This window comes from Microcaecilia unicolor, chromosome 14 (genome assembly GCF_901765095.1).
Source record: "Microcaecilia unicolor chromosome 14, aMicUni1.1, whole genome shotgun sequence".
Lineage (NCBI taxonomy): Eukaryota > Metazoa > Chordata > Amphibia > Gymnophiona > Siphonopidae > Microcaecilia > Microcaecilia unicolor.
The window spans coordinates 37215629-37239653 of record NC_044044.1 but is presented as its reverse complement, the minus strand read 5'-3'; the positions used below and the strand labels follow the sequence as shown (position 1 = coordinate 37239653).

The following is a 24025-nucleotide window of genomic DNA, read 5'->3' as shown; positions in this document are numbered from 1 at the left end:
TCCCTTGTATCTCTTTTGCTACATACGAGACTGGCCGGCTCGAGCCGGTTTCGGGCGGGAAGACGGCCGCGCATGCACGGTGCGCGCGCGAGGGCTAGCAAAGGACTTTGCTAGTGAAGATTCCGATTGGAGGGGCTGCCGTGGACGTCACCCATCAGTGAGAACAATCAGCCTGCTGTCCTCGGAGAATACCTTCTACAGGTATGTAGCATTCGCTCTAATTGGAGATCATGTGGTAAATATTCAGCTGGCTCCTTAGGGCGTGGATAATTTATTCATATAAGGGAAATGGGACTTGACATACCACCTTTCTGAGGTTTTTGCAACTACATTCAAAGCAGTTTACATATATTCAGGTACTTATTTTGTACCAGGGGCAATGGAGGGTTAAGTGACTTGCCCAGAGTCAGAAGGAGCTGCAGTGGGAATTGAACCCAGTTCCCCAGGATCAAAGTCCACTGCACTAACCATTAGGCTACTCCTCCACTCCACATAAGTTTGTTTGTTTGTGTATTACATTTATACCCCACATTTTCCCGCCTATTTGCAGGCTCAGTGTGGCTTACAAGTAACCGTAAAGGCAGTAGGAGTTTGTTTCATTGATCTATAAACATCCTCTACACTTCATCACAAAATTAGTTCTGTTTGAAAATCTGTCTTAACTAATTTGAATATTTTTGAATGAAGAATCAAGATGTTTTGCTCTATGAAGTGAAGCAAAATTGTAAAAGTTATGCAGATTGTCAGCCAGGCTATGTGTAATAAAAGCAGCCCTACTCACCCTAGCCCCCTCAAGCTTAACATCCTGAGGCAGTTACCCCCTTTCCCCAACCCCATTCATGCAGTGGAATCTCAGCATGGTAAATTCAGCTCTGCACAAACTGTATGTAAAAATGAGTTTGTCACTTAAAATCTGGATGACTGAAAATTGTAATAAGTATTTTCATGAGTTGGCAGGCTTGCAGCTGAGGAGCAGTTATGGAGATGCAACAGACAGCTGGGAGATTATTACTGCTACACTTCTATATGACCTCTTGGTGGAGCTAGACCTGGTGGTGCCTTAGAGGTATCTCTTGCTTCACACTGGGATTCCCAGATTGTGGGGGGGGGGGGGGGGATTAAATTAGTGCTGGAGAGCTCTTTTCCTACTGCAGTACAGGTGCTAATGCCCCCTGTGCCCTTTAGCAAAATAAACAGAGACAATTTCTGGCGTTTCTCAGTTTTAATGTCATTCTAAGCATAGAACACTTTCTGGACCGAGAAGAGAAAATGATACTGTTTGTACAAAGCGCATGGTATGTATGTAAAGGTACAAATGTTCTTTATAATTTCTACACAAAAGCAGGCTCCGAGGGGGCGGGGCGAGCAGCAAATGCAGCAGCAGCAGCAGGGGGGGTTGGACAGATCATATGCTCTAGAAAAGTCTGCTGTGCAGGCTGGAGCCCTGCAGGACACACCCCTCACTCCCTTGATTTCAAGACAGTGAGTTTCTGCTGAAAGCCTATGATCCCTGTCCAGGGTGCTGAAAGGAGAGATGTGCACCTGAAACGATGCCTAGCTGGAGTCTCTCCTGCCATCCCTATTAACTTCCTGGGCAGAAAGAGAGGGGGAGGGATTGGCAAAAGCACTTCTAGCCCCACTGCTACTTGAGGATTTTCAAGGAAGCTTTCCTCTGGAAAGGGGTTGGAGGTGCCGCAAAGGAGGAAGCTGAGGGAGGCTCTATTGAGCAGCAGGTGATTAAAAAAAAGGAGAGAGAGAATCTTTGACTTAATTGGGACAGTACATCATTTCCCTGTGCTAGTGCTATAATACAGAGAGTTGCCTTGGGGAGATGGTTCTTGGGTACAGTGCTGGAAGGATGGGTGATGAAAGTGGGTGCAGTAAGTGGCAGTTTTCTGGAGCCCTTCTAAGATTCTGTTGGTTGGTCCTACATGCACACAAAGGTGATGACAAGAAGGAAGGTGGCAGCCACAGCTGGCAAGAACAGCCTTGGAATCCCACTGCTGCTGTGCACCACCAGTTTATATGCAGTGATCTCCTCCTCCACTCCGTCTTCTGTGGTGCTGCAGCGGAAGACACCGTCATGCATGGGCGTATCTTTATTAAAGCGCAGAACGCAGGAGTCACCCTCCACTATGCATGGGTATTGGTTGGAGCCATCCCTCCACCATGTGTAGGAAGCGTGCTGGGAACGCACCGGGCATGGCAGGTAGATGTAGCCAGCTCGGTCCACAGACACCACTTTCACGTTTTCCTGAGAAAGACGTGCTGCTTGGATCCAGAAAAAGAGAATGCAAGAGAGGAAAATACATTTCAGAGCCTCATAGCAGAGAGGGACAGAAGGAGAATAAGGGACATGAGATCTCAGGGCTGGAAAACTTACAGACTTGAACAGACATACCTGCTGGCTTTTCACACACTGTCAAGTTCTGTGGGTCAAGGTTCTGTGGGAGATTACTGGAAGAAAGGAAAAAAGTTGAGACTGTGTGTGGCTGGAGGGAGAGGCCAATTATAGTGTAACAGGGAGGAGGTGAGACTGGGAGTGGCTGGAGGGAGATGGTCAGTTATAGTGTTACAGGGAGGAAGTGAGACTGGGAGTGTCTGGAGGGAGAGGCCATTTATAGTGTTATAGGAAGGAGGTGAGACAGGTTGGCTGGAGGGAGAGGGTCAGTTATAGTGTAACAGGGAGGAGGTGAGACTGGGAGTGGCTGGAGGGAGAGGGTCAGTTATAGTGTTACAGGGAGGAGGTGAGATGGGGTGGCTGGATGGAGAGGGTCAGTTATAGTGTTACAGGGAGGAGGTGAGATGGGGTGGCTGGATGGTCAGTTATAGTGTTACAGGGAGGAGGTGAGATGGGGTGGCTGGATGGAGAGGGTCAGTTATATTGTTACAGGGAGGAGGTGAGTGGGAGTGGCTGGAGGGAGATGGTCAGTTATAGTGAAGAGGTGAGCCTGGAAGTTGATTCACAACAGACCTGTTGGTGTCATTCCCCCCTTGGGAGATGGCTGAACATCGCCTGTTGGTTGAATCCCAGCCGCAGTAGGGGTCCCTGGCGAGGACACACTTTCTGCAGGTGTCTCCATATTGCTCACAGTCTGCCAGTGGCATACGTATGACTTCGAATGTGGTGCCCACATATAGGTGTCCCTGTGGTAGAAATACTGTGTCAGTCTCAAGAATATGAGAGGAAATAGTCAGTCTTGCCTGCTTCCAGCACCCTGTCACAGGCTGGGAACCTCCCTCTTATTATACTAAGAGCAGTTCTGAGGGGGTGCCACATGTATCTCAGAAATGTGATGGACCTGGAGATTCCTGGTTGTAAATACACGCAGAGAATGGTCCTTAGTTCACAGGCTGCTCCTGGAACACTTTCTGCCTCTTCCAGCAGTGATATGGCCCTCCAGGATGAAAGGAAGAAATGTGGGAGCCAAGAGATGAGAATCACCAGAAATGATTTATCTGAGAGAAGGAGGAAAGGACTCTTGCTTCATAAGTATGTGTATTAGCTACAGGAGTCTCACCCGTCCCCGTGACTGAGTGATAAAGCATCTTTTAAACTAGACCCTGGAGGAAAACCCGACAATCCCTGAGCAGCACATGGTTTAAAGTGAGATATCTCTGGATGATACTATCAAAGTAGGGAAAATAGAGAATCTTGAGAGAGAAGTTGCCTTTTTTTGTAACCAAGTGCTTTAAATGAAGAGCAGCCAAAGAGGAAAGATGGCAAATTATCCTTGTCAACTGCTAGGCAGCTATACATGTAAAGAAAACCCTAGGTCAAGACTGTACCGGGCTGCTATCCAGAGCCATTGTAGAGACAGGAGCTGCTTTGAAGAAAGGACTGAGCTCAGCCAGGATGCCTGCCTGGCCTTTGCTGTAGAGTACTTTATGAATCTTTCCTTTATCTGAACCAAGAGAGAAAAAAAAGTTCAGAGCATGAAATCAGCAGAGAACAGCAAACTGTACCCTGCAGCACCCCCTGCTATTCCAGTAATGAGACACCCCCCACACACACACCTGTCAATGCCCCTCACTCCTGCTCTGCAGTACTCCCTGCTATTACAGGACTGAGACCCCCCCCCCCACCCACACACACATGCACAGCTCTGCTAATGCCCCTCCTCCCGCCCTGCAGCACCCCTTGCTATTCCAGTAATGAGATCTCCCACACACACACCTGCCAATGCCCCTCACTCCTGCTCTGCAGTACTCCCTGCTATTATAGGACTGAGACCCCCACACACACACATACACGCACACACATGCACAGCTGTGCTAATGCCCCTCCTCCCGCCCTGCAGTACTCCCTGCTATTACAGGACTGAGACCCCCCCACACACATACACGCGCACACATGCACAGCTGTGCTAATGCCCCTCCTCCCGCCCTGCACCACCCCGTCTTGAGACTGTCACACACACTTCTCCCAAAGCCCCTCCCTCCTGCCCTGCAGCATCCCCTGCTGTTCTAGTACTAACACTTCACACACTGCTACTCAGTTCATTTGGGGATGGTGGTCCCCTATACTGCCCCCACCTGTTCCCAGAAAGAGGACAGTGTGGGGATTGTTACTGAAGTCCCAGACCCGGTCTGCAATGACTCTGGTATAAGTTTGGTCTGGAGGCAGCACATACAGCGGATGATTCCCCTCTGGATATATATTCTCTTCAATTTCAGGGTGATCTTTAATCACAGTCAGGACATTCCTAGGCAGTGCATTGGTAGTCGCCTGAGGGACACACTGAAAGCAGAAACGTGCTGTCAGTGCTGAGAAATGGGGAGGAGGGAATGCTGAAAGAAGGGAAGAGAAAGGCAAGGCTGAGGGATGTGGGAGAAGAAAGCTTTTACCCAGCTCTTAACTCATACCTTTCCAGGCCTGCTACCCGTCAAGGGGTTCTGGTAGCCCTTCAATTTGGAAGTGGCAAAAACATGCTTTATCCGATCCATGGAATATGCACAGACAGCTGTGGAACCCCTAAAAGCGGAAAGGAAGGAGAGGGGAGATGAGTGAGCCTTGCTCCTCTGTCTGAATAATTGCTTGAAACACAAAGCTTGCTTCCCACTGACCAAATGTTTGTGAAAATGCCAAACATTGTTCCTCTGCTCTCACTGTCCCCTGCCAGCACAAATGTGTCCTTCAGCTTGTTGAAATACTGGAAGTCAGAAGGATTGCCACAGATCAACCGTGCTTTGAGAAACGTGGTCCAGAAATCCACCAGGAAATTCTTCCCGCCCTCATCCACCTGCAACCAGAGAAGAAAGGATATGATTTTGCCCAGTTCTGTCATCACAGTACAGAGGGGGTTATCGTTTCAGTTTGTATGCTGAGAGGTGTCATTAAATGCTGGGTGTGCAGAACTGGACGCTGAAATCAGATGCACTCACCTATGATATAAGCATGTTGAGTCTCAGCTGAGACTCTAGTGGACAGAAATCCTAGAAAGAAGGGTGGTGAGTGAATGATGCACTACAGCATAAATGAAACAGAACTGTTTAGGACAGGGGTTTCCAAATGTCTGTAATTGAATATACACATGATCAATGAGCACATACTGGGTTTCCAATGTATGCAAATTTATCTCATGTATTTTCATTGTGGATATCCCGACAACTCGTTCTCCAGGGCACCCTTGGGAAGCCCTGAGCTAGAGCGAACAAAGTGCTCCCCAGCCAGGTGTTCCTTTAAGGGAAATGTAGTTCTGATTTGAGTTTCCTAATAAAACCAGGACTCCTCCCATCCCTCAGCAGAGTCCTTGAAAGTTTGAGTGGAAGAGCTTGGGGTCTGTGATGTACCCTTGTGGTCTCTTGCAGTGCCCTGGCTGTGTACCTTGCACACCCGGCCTAGCCTGGCTTTAATAGGCTCCTTGTCCAGCTCAATAGTCCTGTTTACTTCATTGTAAAAGACATAAATTTCTTCTATCGACTTGTCCTTCTCGGGAAGCAAAGCCATGCTGATGAATTCTGCTCCTGAAACAAGCACAAATTCAACATCAGTCAGGCTGAAATGGCACATGTGAGGGACTGAGAAAAGCAGAAAAACTGCCCCCGATTCCAGGACACAAGGAGAGAGGGAGAGAGAAGGAATGGGGGAGATAGTGGAGGGAGACTGAAAGATGAAGGGAGATGGATGGAGGGAGAGTGAGGGAGATGGGTGGAGGGAGATTGAAGGAGTGAGAGAGGGATGGAGGGATTGTGAAAGAGTGAGGGAGATGGGTGGAGGGAGATTGAAGGAGTGAGAGAGGGATGGTGAAGGATTGGGAGAGGTGAATGGCAGTACAATGATGGATGAGGAACAGTGAAGTAAGGGAACGTGAACTATGGAGGGAGAGGTGGGTGGCAGATGTGGAGCAGGGAGGAGGATTCTTCTAGCCTGATTAGCCCTGTAACAAAAAGGTGGCACTGGAGATCCAGGTTCCCCCCCCCCCCCCTCCATCACTTGAAAAAGTCACCGCACCTGACCTGAAGCTGAGAATGAGAGGTCTTTATTCCAGGGACCTTGTAAATGATAATACTGTAGAATGAATAGGGCTGGAGATGGGGAGGGCATCACAGAGCATTTGTGGTTGAAATCTCTGAACTAGGATTACTGGGAAGGTAACGGGAAAGTCTCTCTCTTACTTCCAAGCCATTTCTCCTCTGTCTTCACCAGCTTCTTCTGGCCATAGCTGCGCTGGAACACGCTTCTGTCCTGAGATAATGCTGAATACATCTCTCCCTCTGCAACATGGAGAAGAGTTAAGAGGTTTGGAAGCCTGAAATCAGGTCTGATTTCATCTCATTCACACCCTTCAATATCTCCTGCCATATCATTGTCTCCTTCAACACTACAAGAAAGCAGAGCCAGGCCAGCTCAGAACGGATATGGAACATTGGTTTAGCTCAGATCTTTTCAGTGGTAGTTCAGGGCGAGTTAAATTCAGGTACACAAGGTTATTCCTGTTCTCATAGGGCTCACACTCTAACAGGCTGATAATTAGCCCACAGTGGTCTGCAAGCTCAGAGGCACTGATCACCATGAGCAGCGTACAACCTGGATAATCCAATACCGGACCTAATACGGGCAGCAGAATTGGACATCTGGGTCTTGGCCAGTCATGCTGGGACAATGCTTAGAGCACCCAGAAGAAAATGCTGGGTGGGGGGGAGAGGCTGGAGGGGGTGAGAGAGAGGCTGGGGGAGGGGGTAAGAAAGGAAGATCAGTAGGGTTGGGTGCAATGTGTATATTCTAAGGGATTTCTGTATCTCCTGACTTCTGTGGCTCTTTCTCATCTGCTTACATAGTAATCCCCAGATATCTGAACTCAGAATCACCCTCCTTTCTACAGACACCTGGTGCCCAGAGAAGTGGCCTAGTGGTTAGTGCACCGGTCTTGCAATCCAGAGGTGGCCGGTTCAAATCCCGCTGCTCCTTGTGATCTTGGGCAAGTCACTTAACCCTCCATTGCCTCAGGTACAAACTTAGATTGTGAGCCCTCCTGGGACAGAGAAATATCCAGAGTACCTGAATGTAACTCATCTTGAGCTACTACTGAAGAAGGTGTGAGCTAAGTATAACAAGCTGTCAGGATGTCCTACATTTGATTTATTCTGGCTGTACATCACCTTAGGTAAATTTCTCCAAAAAGGTGGTAAATAAAAGAATAATACCAAGACACTTAGGACTCTTTTACTAAAGGGCATTAAACCCTAATTGTGAGCCCTCCTGGGACAGAGAAATATCCAGAGCACCTGAATGTAACTAACCTTGAGCTACTACTGAAAAAGGTGTGAGCAAAATCTAAATAAATAAAATAAATAAACATGGAGACTGGAATTGGGATGTGTATGGTGGTGTATTCAATTGTACAAAATAAAATGTCCACTTCCAGTGTTACTTTAGAGAATGATTTGCTGACAGAGAGCCTTTTCTAGAACACCTGCAGGAGTTCACGTGTGCATTTCCCAGTGCGCGCAGCGGAGGTGGTCATTTTCTGAATGTACAAGTTAGAAAAATGAATGACCCAGACTTAGCAGCTGCCACTTCCACATGTGACCATCCCATTTTTACACCCCACCCCTGTAGAGAGGCTCAGAGGTGTAGCTATGGGGGGGTGGGGGGGCAGGTGGAGCCTTCTCTGATTGCAGCGATTGCAACAGGTTCTCTCTAGCCAGACCCGGGTGGGTCCTTGTTGCAGTGGGAAGGATTTGGAGCTGCTGGAGGGAGCCTGATGTGTAAGTAATTATCTATCCACCACTTCCCCCAAACATTCATTGTAACCCCACTTACGTTAGAAATAGTAATCCTGCTGTTAACTGTGAAAGGCCAGAGGGAAAGATGAAATTATTGTGAGAGCCTCAGGTAACACAAAATAAAGACTCCTTGTCTGGATACTATTTCTGTTTAAGGTCCCTCCACCCCACAGATACAGAATGGGGACAAAGCCTCAGTACATCAGGTCCTAGCCTTGTGAAATAAAACCAAAAAAGTGATTAGAGGGCTGGGGGAAAAGCTGGCAGGAATTTCTGCTCAATTCCCAGGTCTGAGGAAGCTTTCTGCCAGCTTTCATATATTTCCATTCTGTTACTCTGTATTAGAATTTCCCCAGAGATGCCACAGTAAATCCACTCCTACCCTAGCTGAGGTAATAGTTAACCAGCTCTCTGACCTCATGTGCAACTTTCTTTAAATTATTCACCTTACTTTCTATCTATATGTTCCATCTTTGCTTTACCCTTCACTATCAATTATAATGTTTCATTATGAGTTGTCTTGACATTGCATGCCATACTTTGTATTGTTGAATATTTTTACTGCTGTAATTGGCTATTGCTCATGTTTGATCTATTCTTACTTTACACCACCTTGAGTGAATTCCTTCAGAAAGGCAGCAAATAAATAAATCAATTGGGTATCTAGAATGAATGTGCATGAGGTAAATTTCCATATACAAGGTTTCTGAGTTGTGCAAATGTGATCTTGTGCATATCCTGAAATTCTGGCTGGCTGTGGGGACCCTGGGATATGCTTGGGAATATTTTAGGATGTAAAGTTCCTCATAGTGTTTCAAAGAGCTGCAAACTGGGGACAGCTTGTTCCTAAGAGCAGTGCACCTGAATTAAATTTTGCCTAATTTGTCTAAATAAGATAGCTGGCCAGAGGGAGATCTGCTGCAGGATTAAAATGATGCTTTATTTCCTACTTAAATCTTATTTAAGTGACTTATCTAGAATGCCACACAACGTTAGTACCATTTCATACAAATATACGTGATTCTCCATTCATAAAATGCAGAGTCATTGATCTGAACTTCAGTGGAGTTATGGGTTCATGATAGAAATAGTGCAACAAGATAAGAGAATTAAGGTCAATGAATGTAAGGGGAAAATGTTTCAACTGCCTAATACCCTTTAAGACAATTGGTGGGAGAGGCCAGTGTCCTGATTTGGGAAAGGTAGAAGAGAGAAGAAATGGAAAGGTCAATCTGGAAATGAATTTGGGCGAAGAGTGACTCATGGAAAGTGGACAAGAGACAGAGACCAGCTTAATTAGAAAAATAAAATTCCCAAATGACAAAGGTAGAAAAGAAAATATTTTTATTTAATATTTTTTAATTACTGAGATGTTAAATGTATATATTTTCTTTCTATTTTTATTTTACAAAGTGCAGGGAAAATTTTATTGTTTTCTTGGGTGGGGGGGGGGGGGTCTCCATTTCAGGTTTTGTCTGCATGTTTTTTGTGGTCATCTATTTTGTATCAGATGAGGGTCTGTCCATATTCTGAGGTGAAGGATTCTGTTAGCACAGGGGTGAGCAACCTTGGTCCTCGAGGGCCACAACCCAGTTGGGCTTTCAGGATTTCCTCAATGAATGTTCATTAGGGAAATCCTGACAAGTTGACTAGGTTGCAGCCTTCTAGCCCTCAAGGACTGAGATTGCCCACCCTTGTGGTAGCATGTAGTGTCTGTGTAGGAATCTATAACAGTCCAGCTTGCTCCAGTTTCCCAGTAGCCGATATAAATGGGAAGGGAAAGGGAACTGGGACTTGACATACTGCCTTTCTGAGGTTTTTGCAACTACATTCAAAGCATATGTTCAGGTACTTATTTGGCGCCAGGGGCAATGGAGGGTTAAGTGACTTGCCCAGAGTCACAAGGAGCTGCAGTAGGAATCAAACCCAGTTCTCCAGAATCAGAGTCCACTGCACTAACCACTAGGCCACTCCTCCACTAGCAACATTCCACGTAGAAGCCTGCCCTTGCAGATCACCAATGTGGCCGCGCAGGCTTCTGTTTCTGTGAGTCTGACATCCTGCACATATGTGCAGGACGTCAGACTCACAGAAACAGAAGCCTGCGCGGCCACGTTGCTGATCTGCAAGGGCAGGCTTCTACATGGAATGTTGCTAGTGGAATAGCAACATTCCATGTAGAATCTACAAATAGGGAAAGGGAATGGGACTTGATATCCTGCCTTTCTGAGGTTTTTGCAACTACATTCAAAGCGGTTTACATATATTCAGGTACTTATTTTGTACCTGGGGCAATGGAGGGTTAAGTGACTTGCCCAGAGTCACAAGGAGCTGCAGTGGGAACCGAACTCAGTTCCCCAGGATCAGAGTCCGCTGCACAAACCACTAGGCTACTCCTCCACTATTATACTGGGCCCTAAAGCACCAATATATCACTGTCTTTTCATAAGTAGTTTAGGGCTGTTATGGTGTGGTAAGATTTCAGTATAGGTTTGGAGTGTCTTCTTGCAGGATTTTGTGTTATTTCACAAAGTGTCTGTTGGTGGCCCTATTTGAAAGTAGATTCTGGGGTAAGCAATGGTGTTCCTAGGTCGGCTGCCACCTGGGGCGGATCGCCGCTGCACCCCCCCCCCCGGGCGCATCAACACCCCCCGTCCCCCGACACACGCTGCTGGAGGGGTGTTGGCAGCAGCTGCACAGCTGTCGGCTCCGCTGCCTCCCTCTGCCCCAGAACAGGAAGTAACCTGTTCCGGAGTAGAGGGAGCAGGGAACCAGTGGAGCCGACAGGCGCACGGCTGCTCTCTGCACCCCTCCAGCAGCGTGCACCCGGGGCGGACCGCCCCCACCGCCCCGCCCTTGGTACACCACTGGGGGTAAGGGCTGCCTTTGGTGGCTCTGTTTGAAAGTAGGCTCTGGGTCAAGGGCTACCTTTGGGGATCCTTGTCACAAAAAGTAAAATTGCTCAGGACTAGTGGTCTTCACATTCTGTAGAGCAGTAAAAGGCGTGGGTGTGCTGTCCCTGAGGTGATGGTCACAGGCTGCCCGCTCCGGCCGGTCTCCTGATGTCACTTCCTGTTTTCCTCGTAGGCTGGACACAGCAGAGGCAGCCTGTGTTAAATCATTGTTGTTGACCACAGCCACTGCACCTGAGCGACAACACAGGCACTGCCACCCAGCCGACATCACCGGTGTGCCTATATTACAAAAGTCCGCTACACCTCTGGGGAGGCTGCGGTGTTAATGTGATCTTATTTTGGAGGAGATCAATAGGAATATCACAGAAACCAAGGAAAGGAAGATGAGGCGACTTTTGGAGGTGGGATTAGAGAGAGCGAGTCCCTTCATCCCTCCTGAAACAAGCACTTTTTAAATCTCTGTGTGCCTCTGAGCTGGTGTCCAGCCTGTGGCAGAGCGGTTATTCCCGTAATTGCAGTGTAAGGCGTTGAATTTCTGGGTTTATGGAGCTGGCGAAGCCATAGCCACTTAAATGCAATATTTGACACTTAACCAGCTATGAAGAAATGCAGAAAAATAGGCCTGTGTTTTGTACAGTTATCTTAACTGGCTAAGTGCTGACTCTCACCCCCAGAATGCCCACAAAATAGCTGGCAGCGGTGTACCAAGGGCGGGGCGGTGGGGGCGGTCCGCCTTGGGTGCATGCTGCTGGAGGGTGCAGAGAGCAGCCTCGCGCCTGTTGGCTCTGCTGTTTCCCTGCTCTCTCTGCCCCGGAACAGGTTACTTCCTGTTCCGGGCTAGAGGGAGCAGGGAGCCAGCGGAGCCGAGAGCCGCACAGCTGCTCCCAGCAGCCAAGAATGCACCCGAGGGGGGGGAGGTGATGCACTGGGGGGTGTCATTGTGCAAGGGGGGTGTCGTGCTGCACCTGGGGGAGGGGTGCGCATCGGCGATCCGCCCCAGGTGGCAGCCGACCTAGGATCGTCACTGATAGCTGGTGTCCACTTAGAAGCTAACTGGGCATTTTTTTTGGCAGCAGTTTCCAGTAAACTCCTACTGAAAATGCCTGGTGAGCTCTAGACAGGCGATTGAAATGGCCGGGAGCCTCTCCTGGATGTTTAAATCATTTCAAGAGCCACCCAAAGCCCAGCCCCTGAAATCTCCAGTATTTACAGTATAAGTTGCCTCTATTCACACACAGATAATGTTTCTAGTAAGTCATCTGTAGTTCAGTCCCAAGGCCACTGGTTTATTTAATACACTGAAATAACAATCAGCAAACAGACTGTAGCTGAGACCTTTTCACTGTATTAACTCAACACAAGTGTGATGAGTTCTCTAGAGCTCTCCTGTCATCATCAGTCCATTGCCCAGGGTGACAGAGGGGGTGGGCGGGGTTCTTGTTGAGGCTGGGTCAGGGTGGGGCTGTTACAATAATTTACCTTTAGGTCTCTGGAGGTGTTGAGTTACTGCAATAACCAAGCGTCACCCACAGCTACAAATAGGGACCATCAGAAATTGAAAAAGATGCCAATGCCCTCATTGCAGAAGGCGCCGGGTAGGAAGGAGCACCTACCTATTGCCATGGTTACTGCTGGCTGCGAAGGAAGGGCTGGAGCGATCCTGTCGCCACTCACTGGTTGACCCAGGTTGCTCTGCAGAACTTTGGACTCCTTGTTCTTGGAGAGCAGATAAGAAAAAGACCACATTATTCCAGTCCACTAAGAAACCCACACTGGGACAGACAAAAGGTCCATCAAGCCCAGCATCCTGTTCTAACAGTGGCCAATCCAGGTCACAAATACCTGGCAAGCTACCAAAAAAGTATAAAACATTTTTGTACTGCTTACCCCAGAAATAGTGGATTTTCCCCGTCCATTTAATAACGGTCTATGGACTTTTCCTTTAGGAAGCCGTCCAAACCTTTTTTTAAACTCTGCTAAGCTAACCGCCTTTACCACATTCTCTGGCAACAAATTCTAGAGTTTAATTACACGTTGAGTGAAGAAAAGTTTTCTCTGATTCATATTAAATGTAGTACTTTGTAGCTTCATCGCATGCCCCCTAGTCCTAGTGCTTTTGGAAAGCGTAAACAAATGATTCACATCTACCCGTTACACTCCACTCATTATTTTATAGACCTTTTTAAAAGATTCCCACACTACAACTCACAAGGCTGACATTAAAGCTGCAGTCCCCAGACTGCTCCAGGTAACACTGCAGACCCAGGATATGCAAATGCATTTCATACATATTCCCTGCGGGTAGCCTTAAAACCCGACTGGCTGTGGGATCCTCAGGTGTTAGACAGTGGGTCTCAGAGTATTAGCAATGAAATCAGCGCCTTGGAGACTTTTCATTACATGTCAGATCTTTCTGGAATAAGAAGGCTGGGGGAGGTGGGTGGGTGGACTCCTGAGGACTAGCGGAACAGACACGTGGAGAGTATAGAATGCATAATTGCTCTGGCTCTGTTCCTTCTGCCTGTTTCCATTAATGCTGTCCCTATAACATCAGATCTTTATTTTAATCAGAGGGGGGAGGGCCTTTTTGGCTAGCGAGACTTTGAATCGATGCACTTTGGGATACATATTCAGCAGTGATGGTCTGCATTATCCCAGATACTCAATGCCAGACCATATCCAGGCATTGGCACAGAATTGTCAGGTTTGTACATTTGGCTGTCTGTTATGCAGTTGATTATATCCAGCACTTCACTGCCTAAGCGACACTGTTGAGTTTAATGAAAAGAGATGGATGAGGGGAGATATAATTGAGGTCTACAAAATCCTGAGTGGTGTAGAACGAGTAGAAGTGAATCGATATTTTTACTCGTTCCAAAAGTACAAAGACTAGGGGACACTCGAGGAAGTTACATGGAAACACTTTGAAAACAAACAGGAGGAAATGTTTTTTTCACTCAACGAACACTTAAGCTCTGGTTTTAAAAAAGGTTTGGACAAGTTCTTGGAGGAAAAGTCCATAGTCTGCTTTTGAGACAGACATAGGCAGCAACTGCTTGCCTTGGGATTTGTAGTATGGAGTGTTGCCACGATTTGTGTTTCTGCCAGGTACTTGTGACCTGGCTTGGACACTGTTTGGAAAACAGGATACTGGGCTAGATGGACCATTGGTCTGACCCAGTATGGCTACTCTTATGTTCTAATACAGTCCGATTTATTAAGTGCTAAATATGGACACTTAAGCACATAATTGCCTGCTCTGTCCTCAGAATTTCCTGTCCAGTTAAATACCTTTAACTATTGCAATTTTCCATATTGATGTCCAAGCTTGTAAAAACAGTTTTAATAGAAAGATAGATATATCATGTGCCAGTGATGCGCAGGGACACCTCTTATAACATAACATGAGATGTTCTGGGAACATTCACTGCTTACCAGGAACCAGCACTTTGGAGATTCGGCATTGGTACCACAGATAATGATGGTTGTGCTGTTTATCCTCTGAATCACACGGATATAATTATCACAGTCGTCCTAGCAGAAGAGAAAAGCAAATCCTTGACTGAGATCTCAGTTTCTGCCTTCTGAGCTACCTGTGTGGGTGGGGGTGGGGGTGTCTCAGGACTGGAATAGCAGGGGCTGCTGCAAGGCAGGAGTGAGGGACTTTGGCAGAGCTGTGGGAGGGGGGTCTCAGCACTGGAATAACAGGGGTCTGCTGTGGAGCAAGAATGAGGGACACTGGGAGTTAGAATATCTGTGCATGCAGGTGTGTGTATGTAGAGCTTTTCAAATTAAAAAAAAATCTGTTTTGCTGCAGTATCGGGGGTGAGGGGGGGCAGTTTGCAAACAAGAAAAGTGCTTCATCCACATTCCATGTGCCAGTTTTCACAGTAAAATATACCTAAGCGAAAAGCCCCCTGTGAGGTTTGTGAGTCCTTTCTTACAATTTCCACTTTGACTCTGCCCTAAATATGTCCTACTTTGGAAGAAAGGCGGGAGAGGGAAAATATGATAGAGACATTTAAATACTTATGAGGAATAAATGCACAGGAGGTGAGTCTCAATCGATAGGGAGCTCTGGAACGAGGGGACAGACTCGGAAGTAACCTGAGGAAATAATACTTCAGGGAAAGGGTGGAGAATTCATGGAAGGGCTTCCTGGAGGGGGTGAGGGAGATGAAAACCGTATCTGATTTCAACAGAACTTGGTGCAAGTACATTGGATCTCGAAGGGAGAGTGGAAATGGCATGGTGTAAGCAGGCAGACTGGATAGACCTTATCATTTTTTATATACTGTTAGGATCTGCATTTCTTTATTCACAGCTACCTGGAGAGTTTCTCACCTCACTTACCCAGCCATCGTGCACCAGATCCTCTCCCCTGAACCCTGCAGTCAGGGGTCCTGAATCTGCTCAGCATGTCACTACTGAATAATGATTAGAGCTCTTTCCCCTCCACCCCTCAGCATTAAAACATCCCAGCCCCAGTCAACTTAGTAAATGGAAGATGTGGCCTGGAATCAAATCCAGGTCCCTCCCTGAGCCAAGGTTGACTCTTGCACGAATGGTCTGCAGAACTTAAAAAAAAAGAAACTGATGCCAATGCAAGGAAAGTGAAGAGATTCCCTCCTGCTATGTCAGCACCATCCTCAGCCAGACTTACCTGGGCTGCTGGATACCTGGCCTTGCAGGTCTTCGAAGCCTTTTCATCTACATTGAACAAAATCTGAAGGAGATAAAAACACAGCCCCCCCTCATTAATTACTGCACACACTGCAAAACACGGCCCCTTCCTCAATAATTACAGTGCATCTACCAAAACATAGCCTCCTCCCTAGTAAATGCCGTGAGCCAACCAAAACACAGCCCTTCCCCTTTAATAACCATGATCTACCAAAACACAGCCCCCTCTCCATTAAATGCATCAACCAAAACATCCCCTCATTAATCACTGTGAATTGATCAAAACACAGCCCCTCCCCATAAATTACTGTGATCTACCAAGACACAGCCCCCCTTCCCATTAATTGCTTCAACCAAAACAGCCCCATCCCCCATTAATCATTGTGAATCAACCAAAACACAGCCCCTTCCCATAAATCACTATGAGTAGAGAGGTGTGGTAGCCGTGTTAGTCCACTTTTAAATGTAATCAAACAAAATAAAACATGGAAAAGAAAATAAGATGATACCTTTTTTTATTGGACATAACTTAGTACATTTCTTGATTAGCTTTCGAAGGTTGCCCTTCTTCGTCAGATTGGAAATAAGCAAATGTTGGTAGATGACAGTATATATAAGTGAAACATCAAAGCATTCCAGTGACAGTCTAACAGGATGGGGTGGATAGAGGGGAGACAGGAAGAGTCTGGGTGGATGAGGGACAGGAAGATATGCATGGAGACAGGAGGGTGACAAAAGCAGGACTTAACAAAGATCTGGGTTTTGTAGCCCATTATAAACCATAAAATTGTACTGAAATTCCAGGAATAACATGTATAAAATGTTTGTACGCTTGGGAAGCTTGCCAGGTGCCCTTGGCCTGGATTGGCCGCTGTCGTGGACAGGATGCTGGGCTCGATGGACCCTTGGTCTTTTCCCAGTGTGGCATTACTTATGTACTTATGAAATCAACTGAAACACAACCCCTTCCCAATTCATTACTGTGGTCTACCAAGACACAGCCCCCCTTCCCAATAATTACTCTGCATCTACCAAAACACAGCCCCTTCCCATTAATTACTGTGAATCAACCAAAACACAGCTGCCTCCCCTGATTTTCAGAGTACTATGTTTGTGAGGAGCTGGTTAAACTAAAGGTGGACAAAGCAACTGGGCTGGATGGCATACATCCGAGGGTACTGAAGGAACTTAGGGAAGTTCTGGCTGCTCCACTGATGGACCTTTTCAACGCTTCTCTCTCATTGGAGTGGTCCTGGAGGACTGGAGAAGAGTAGATGTGGTCCCTCTCCACAAAAGCGGAAATAAGGAAGAGGTTGGGAACTTCTGTGATAAGTAAATTAATAGCAACTTTTTCAAAATGGAGAATAGTAAAGTTTTTGGAATCCAATGAGTTACAGGACATGAGGCAACTTGGTTTCACGATAGGTAGGTCTTGTCAGACAAATCGGATTATTTTCCTTGACTGGGTGGCCAGAGAGTTGGATCAAGGGAGAGCATTAGATGTGGTGTATTTAGATTTATTTATTTATAGCATTTATACCCCACTCTTTCCCGCTCAATAGCAGGTTCAGTGCGGCTTATAAGGTATGGTACAAGTATCACAGAGATAACCCAAAGTATGGTACAAAGTATCAAGAGATGATCCACTTATAAAGAGTAGGACAATAGGAAGAGATGTGGGGGAGAGGATTCGAGTATGGGTAGTGCTAGTGGTGTGGATTAAGTCCGAGAATTAAGTTGGGTTGTTTGGGTAAGCTTGTTTGAAGAGGTAAGTTTTCAGCAGCTTTCGGAAGGGTAGGTGTTAATTGGTTGTTCGGATGTGTCGAGGTATTGCGTTCCAGAGCTGGCTGCCTATAACGGAGAAGTTGGATGCATAGTAGGTTTTGTATTTGAGGCCTTTGCAATTGGGAAGATGAAGATTGAGATATGTACGTGAAGATTTGGACCCGTTTCTGGCTGGAAGATCGATCAAGTTGGTCATGTAGCTTGGAGACTCGCTATGGAGGATCTTGTGGATCATTGTATGGGCTTTGAAGTTTATGCGTTCCTTGATAGGGAGCCAGTGAAGTTTTTTGCAAAGTGGTGTTGCACTTTCAAATTGTGATTTGCCAAAAATGAGTCTGGCGGCTGTGTTTTTGGGTGGTTTGGAGTTTTTTCATGATTTGGGCTTTGCAACCGATGAAGATGCTGTTGCAGTAGTCGGCATGGGTGAGTACTGTGGATTGTACTAGGTTGCGGAAAGTTTTCTGTGGGAGGAATGGTTTTACTCCTTTCAGTACCCACATCATGTTGAACATCTTCTTCGTCGTGGCTTTTGCATGAGTTTCCAAAGTTAGGTGGTTGTCTAATGTTACTCCTAGGATTTTTAGATTGTCAGATATTGGGATTGTGATGTCGGGGGTGATCAGGGTGGTTGGGAGCAGTGTAGAATGTTGTGATGAAAGGATTAGGCATTGAGATTTTTCTTTGTTTATTTTCATCTTGAAAGCGTTGGCCCACGATGCTAGGATGTTCATGGCAGTGATTATTTTCTCCGAGATGTATCAAAGTCTTTGATTCGGTTCTGCATAGATGACTAATACCCTCAGTATGAGCCCTAAAGTGACTGACTGGGTTAGGAACTGATTGTGTGGAAGGCAACAGAGGGTAAAGGTAAATGGATCTCATTCTGAGGAAAAGGATGTTACCAGCTGAAGAACTGTCTGGTAAGGTTCATCTCTTTGTTGATACCAAAGTCTGCAATAGACACCCCTGCTGGTGCGGATAACATGAGGAAGGACTTAGTGAAGCTAGAGGAATGGTCTGGAATTTGGCAGTTTAAATTTAATGCTAAAAAATTCAAGGTTATGCTTTTTTGATGGAAAATACCCAGGGGAACAGTACAGTTTAGGGGGTGAAGAATTTTTGTACATGAAAGAGGAGAAGGACTTGGGTGTGATCGCATGTGATGATCTTCAGGTGGCCAAACAGGTAGAAAAGTTGACAGTGAAAGCTAGAAGGATGCTTGGGTGCACAGGGAGAGGAATGGGCAGTAGGAAAAAGGAGGCGATGATGTCTCTGGTGAGACCTCATTTAGAACATTGTGTACAATTCTGGAGATGCACCTTCAAAAAGATATAATCAGGACAGAGTCAGTCCAGAGGGCAGCTAATAAAATGGTCAGTGGTCTTCTTCATAAAACATACGAGGACAGACTTAAAGTTCTGAATCAGTTTACTTTGGAAGAAAGGCCAGTCTCTTTCAATTGAAAGAAAGGTCTAGAAAGAGGGGGCATAGGATGAAGGTGAAAGAGGATTTTTTAAAATTATTATTATTATTATTACATTTGTACCCCGCACTTTCCCACACAATGCAGGCTCAATGCGGCTTACATAGTAATTTGAAATACAAAGTTAATAGAATTTTAATAAAACAGTAGTAAAACAATGTAAAGTTGGGCTTAGTAGTGTATGATAAGTTGAGCTAGATAATATATGACTAGGATAAAAGAGGGTAGACAGGATAGGATAGTGTAATTTGGGAGAAAGGGTAAGGAGGGATAAAATTAAGGAGAGATGGAAAGAGAAGGATGGGAGGTTGGTATTTAAGTCAGAACAGAATTGGGGGTGGAAGTTGGCGAGATTAGGTTGGGGCATTTGGGTAGGTTTGCTTAAAGAGATGAGGTTTCAGCATTTTTCTAAAGGGCAAGAAGTCGTTTATTAATCGGATTGGTCTGGGTAGAGCGTTCCAAAGCTGGCTGCCCAAAAAGGAGAAACTGGATGCGTAGTAGGTCTTGTACTTAATTCCTCTACAATTGGGAAGGTGTAGGTTAAGATAAGTTCTTCATTGAAAGGGTCATGAATTTGTGGAACTCCCCCCCCCCCCCACCCCCCTCCAATGGAAGTGCTGGAAACAAAAACAGTATCTGAACATAAGAGTAGCCATACTGGGTCAGACCAATGGTCTATCTAGCCCAGTATTCTGTTTCCAGCAGCGGCCAAGCCAGGTCACAAGTACCTGGCAGAAACCCAAATCGTGGCAACACTCCATGCTACCAAGAGAGCTTGGGACAAGTCCATAGGATCTGTAAGGGAATGATAGGGAGAGTGGATGGCTTGGATTGGCAGACTGGATAGGCCATATGGTCTTTATCTGCCTACATTTCTCTCTGTTTCTAATCACTGTGAATTAACCAAAACACAGCCCCCTCCCCATTAGTTACTGTGCAGCTACCAAAGCTCAGCCCCCGCCCTATTAATTACTGGGACTCAACCAAAACATAACCCCTTCCTGTGCATCAAGCAAAACACAGCTCCCCTCTCAATTATGGCAACAAAAACATAGCCCCCTCCTCATTAAGTACCATGACAGTCAAAACACAGCCCCCTCCCCATTAATTACTGTGAATCAACCAAAACACAACCCCCTCCCCATTAATTACTATGGCAAGCAAAACATAGCCCCCTCCCCATTCATTACTGTGCATCAAGCAAAACACAGCTCCCCTCCCAATGATGGCAACAAAAACATAGCCCCCTCCTCATTATGTACTATGACAGCCAAAACACAGCCCTCTCCCTATTAATTGCTCTGAATCAACCAAAACACAACCCCCTCCCCATTCATTACTGTGAATCAACCAAAACACAGTAATTACTGTACATCAAGCAAAACATAGCCCCCTCCTCATTAAGTAATATGACAACCAAAACATAGCCCTCTCCCCATTAATTGATGTGAATCAACCAAAACACAACCCCCTCCCCATTCATTACTGTGAATCAACCAAAACACAGTAATTACTGTACATCAAGCAAAACATAGCCCCCTCCTCATTAATTACCATGACAGCCAAAACACAGCCCTCTCCCCATTAATTGCTCTGAATCAACCAAAACACAGCCCCCTCCCCATTAATTACCATGACAGCCAAAACACAGCCCCCTCCCCATTAATTACCATGACAGCCAAAACACAACCCCTCCCCATTATTTGCTGTGAATCAACCAAAACACAGCTCCCTCCTCATTAAGTACCATGATAGCCTAAACACAGCCCCCTCCCCATTAATTACCATGACAACCAAGACACAGCCCCCTCCCCAGTAATTACTGTACATCAAGCAAAACATAGCCCCCTCCTCATTAAGTAATATGACAGCCAAAACATAGCCCTCCCCCCATTAATTGCTGTGAATCAACCAAAACACAGCCCCCTCCCCATTAATTACTGTGACAACCAAAACATAACCCCTTCCTATTAATTAAAGTGCATCAAAGAAAACACAGCCCCTCCCCTTCCTCAATTACTGTGCATCAAGCAAAACACAGCCCCCTCCCCATTAATTCCTGTGAATCAACCAAAACACAGCCCCCCCTGACCAGATCCTTGGGCTGCCCCCACCCTTCCCAAACACGCCATTAATGAGCAGTACAAGCCCCTGGGTTTGCAGCCCACCTTTTGGGTTTCCTCTGGGTTTTGCGGTGCTCTCGGAGGATCAGAGAGCAGCCCCTTCCCCCCCCCCCTTGCATAGCCCTAGAGCTACCTTGTGGTGGCTGACGCTGCTGTCGCTGATGGTGAGCAGGTAGACGACCCCTCGCCCCCCGATGTACGCCTTGGTGCATCCTTCATCGTGGAAAAGGACAGAATGGTTCTCTGCACGTTCAAACTTCAGCCCTGGGTAATCTGTCGGGAGAGGGGAAAGGGGTCAGTGAACAAGGACACCCAGATATTTGTACAGGGGCAGTGGCCAAGGTCACAGGGGGCAGGAGTGGAAGAAGTGGTGAGGGGCTTTCCTTTCATCCCTGCTCTCTCCTGGGTGCCCCCCACTTCCTCTGCTTTTCTGTGCTCTCTCTGCAGCACCGTTTCTTAGCAAGAGGAGGGTTGGTTGGTTGGTGCAAGGAGACAGGTTGCTTTGAGTCTGCAGCCCGCATCCTGCAATGCAGAGGACGAGGAGACCCAGCCACTCCTTCGCCAGCCAGAGACTAACGTTTTCCACCTCTGCCAAATTCTCCACTGAGCATCACGGAAGGTCCACCAGGACCATCACTGCAACCCAGCTCCCAGTTCTAATCGCTCACCTGTCCGCAGAAGCTTCAGCCTGGGGATCTTCTGGCTGGAGACCAGAGCCAGAGCTGAGAGCAAGAAAAAGGCTGTCTCCATGTCTCCGGAGCCGTCTCTGTAGGTTAGGGGTGGTGCGGGGGTGGGAAAAGCACTACAGACACATCTGCAGGAGCAAATCCTCTGCCTCTAGCTAGGTGTCCCTCCTCCTCCCTCTCTCTATCTGCTTCACTCTCTGCCTTTTCCCCTCTAGTTGTGCGTCTCTTTCTTCCCCCTCCCTCTCTATTTGTTTCACTCTCTCCCTGTCCTATCCTATGTTTTCTTCCTCTCTTTCTCCCCTCCTCCCTCTGTTTCACTCTCTCCCACTTTCCCCTCTAGCTGTGTGTCTCTTCCTCCCTCCTCTCTCTCTCTCTCTCTCTCTCTGCGCTTCAGTCTCTCCCCTTTCCCCTCTAGCTCTGTGTCTCTTCCTCCCCTCCTCCCTCTCTCTATCTGCTTCAGTCTCTCCCTTTTCCCCTCTAGCTGTGTGTCTCTTTCTCCCCTCCTCTCTCTCTCTCTCTGCTTCAGTCTCTCCCCTTCCCCCTCTAGCTGTGTGTCTCTTCCTCTCCTCCTCTCTCTCTATCTGCTTCAGTCTCTCCCGTTTCCCCTCTAGCTGTGTGTCTCTTTCTCCCCTCCTCTCTCTCTCTCTCTCTCTGCTTCAGTCTCTCCCCTTCCCCCTCTAGCTGTGTGTCTCTTCCTCTCCTCCTCTCTCTCTATCTGCTTCAGTCTCTCCCGTTTCCCCTCTAGCTGTGTGTCTCTTCCTCCCCTCCTCTCTCTCTCTGCTTCAGTCTCTCCCTTTTCCCCTCTAGCTGTGTGTCTCTTTCTCCCCTCCTCTCTCTCTCTGCTTCTTTCTCTCCCACTTCCCCCTCTAGCTGTGTGTCTCTTCCTCCTCTCTCTCTCTCTCTGCTTCAGTCTCTCCCCTTTCCCCTCTAGCTCTGTGTCTTTCTTCCCTCTTCTCTCTCTATCTGCTTCAGTCTCTCTCTTTTCCCCTCTAGCTGTGTGTCTCTTCCTCCTCCTCCTCTCTCTCTCTCTCTATCTGCTTCAGTCTCTCCCCTTTCCCCTCTAGCTGTGTGTCTCTTCCTCCCCTCCTCTCTCTCTGCTTCAGTCTCTCCCCTTTCCCCTCTAGCTGTGTCTTTCTTCCCTCCTCTCTCTATCTGCTTCAGTCTCTCCCCTTTCCCCTCTAGCTGTGTGTCTCTTCCTCCCCTCCTCTCTCTATCTGCTTCAGTCTCTCCCGTTTCCCCTCTAGCTGTGTGTCTCTTTCTCCCCTCCTCTCACTCTCTCTCTCTCTGCTTCTTTCTCTCCCACTTTCCCCTCTAGCTGTGTGTCTCTTCCTCCCCTCCTCTCTCTATCTGCTTCAGTCTCTCCCTTTTCCCCTCTAGCTGTGTCTCTTCCTCCCCTCCTCTCTCTATCTGCTTCAGTCTCTCCCTTTTCCCCTCTAGCTGTGTCTCTTCCTCCCCTCTCTCTATCTGCTTCAGTCTCTCCCGTTTCCCCTCTAGCTGTGTGTCTCTTCCTCCCCTCCTCTCTCTATCTGCTTCAGTCTCTCCCCTTTCCCCTCTAGCTGTGTCTTTCTTCCCTCCTCTCTCTATCTGCTTCAGTCTCTCCCTTTTCCCCTCTAGCTGTGTCTCTTCCTCCCCTCCTCTCTCTCTATCTGCTTCAGTCTCTCCCGTTTCCCCTCTAGCTGTGTGTCTCTTCCTCCCCTCCTCTCTCTCTCTGCTTCAGTCTCTCCCTTTTCCCCTCTAGCTGTGTCTCTTCCTCCCCTCCCCTCTCTCTATCTGCTTCAGTCTCTCCCGTTTCCCCTCTAGCTGTGTGTCTCTTCCTCCCCTCCTCTCTCTCTCTGCTTCAGTCTCTCCCTTTTCCCCTCTAGCTGTGTGTCTCTTTCTCCCCTCCTCTCTCTCTCTCTCTCTGCTTCTTTCTCTCCCACTTCCCCCTCTAGCTGTGTGTCTCTTCCTCCTCTCTCTCTCTCTCTCTCTCTACTTTAGTCTCTCCCCTTTCCCCTCTAGCTCTGTGTCTCTTTCTTCCCTCTTCTCTCTCTATCTGCTTCAGTCTCTCTCTTTTCCCCTCTAGCTGTGTGTCTCTTCCTCCTCCTCCTCCTCCTCCTCTCTCTCTCTGCTTCAGTCTCTCCC

At 47.2% G+C, this 24025-nt stretch overlaps 1 protein-coding gene across 1 annotated transcript; it reads right to left on the bottom strand.

Moving 5' to 3' along the window:
* Positions 1–1927: 1927 nt before the first annotated feature.
* LOC115457458 (semaphorin-7A-like) lies at positions 1928–21968 on the bottom strand. The gene is made up of 14 exons (XM_030186872.1): positions 21887–21968; positions 21352–21491; positions 15808–15870; positions 14580–14678; positions 12758–12860; positions 6619–6717; positions 5828–5967; positions 5068–5243; positions 4867–4975; positions 4537–4741; positions 3790–3905; positions 2975–3147; positions 2402–2457; positions 1928–2268 (listed from the first exon to the last, which is right to left on the bottom strand). The coding sequence occupies exons 1-14, from the start codon at positions 21966–21968 to the stop codon at positions 1928–1930; spliced, it is 1902 nt and encodes a 633-aa protein (XP_030042732.1).
* Between the last annotated feature and the right edge of the window lie 2057 nt (positions 21969–24025).

What these genes read in the sequence shown, in the direction of transcription:
- LOC115457458 (XM_030186872.1), bottom strand. Translation starts at nt 21,968, where the DNA reads ATGGAGACAGCCTTTTTCTTGCTCTCAGCTCTGGCTCTGGTCTCCAGC. An exon ending in GCAGCGTCAGCCACCACAAG is followed by an intron (nt 15,871 to 21,351) that starts GTAGCTCTAGGG and finishes TATCTCCTTCAG; the next exon opens with ATTTTGTTCAATGTAGATGA. An exon ending in AGTGTGTGAAAAGCCAGCAG is followed by an intron (nt 2,269 to 2,401) that starts GTATGTCTGTTC and finishes GGATCCAAGCAG; the next exon opens with CACGTCTTTCTCAGGAAAAC.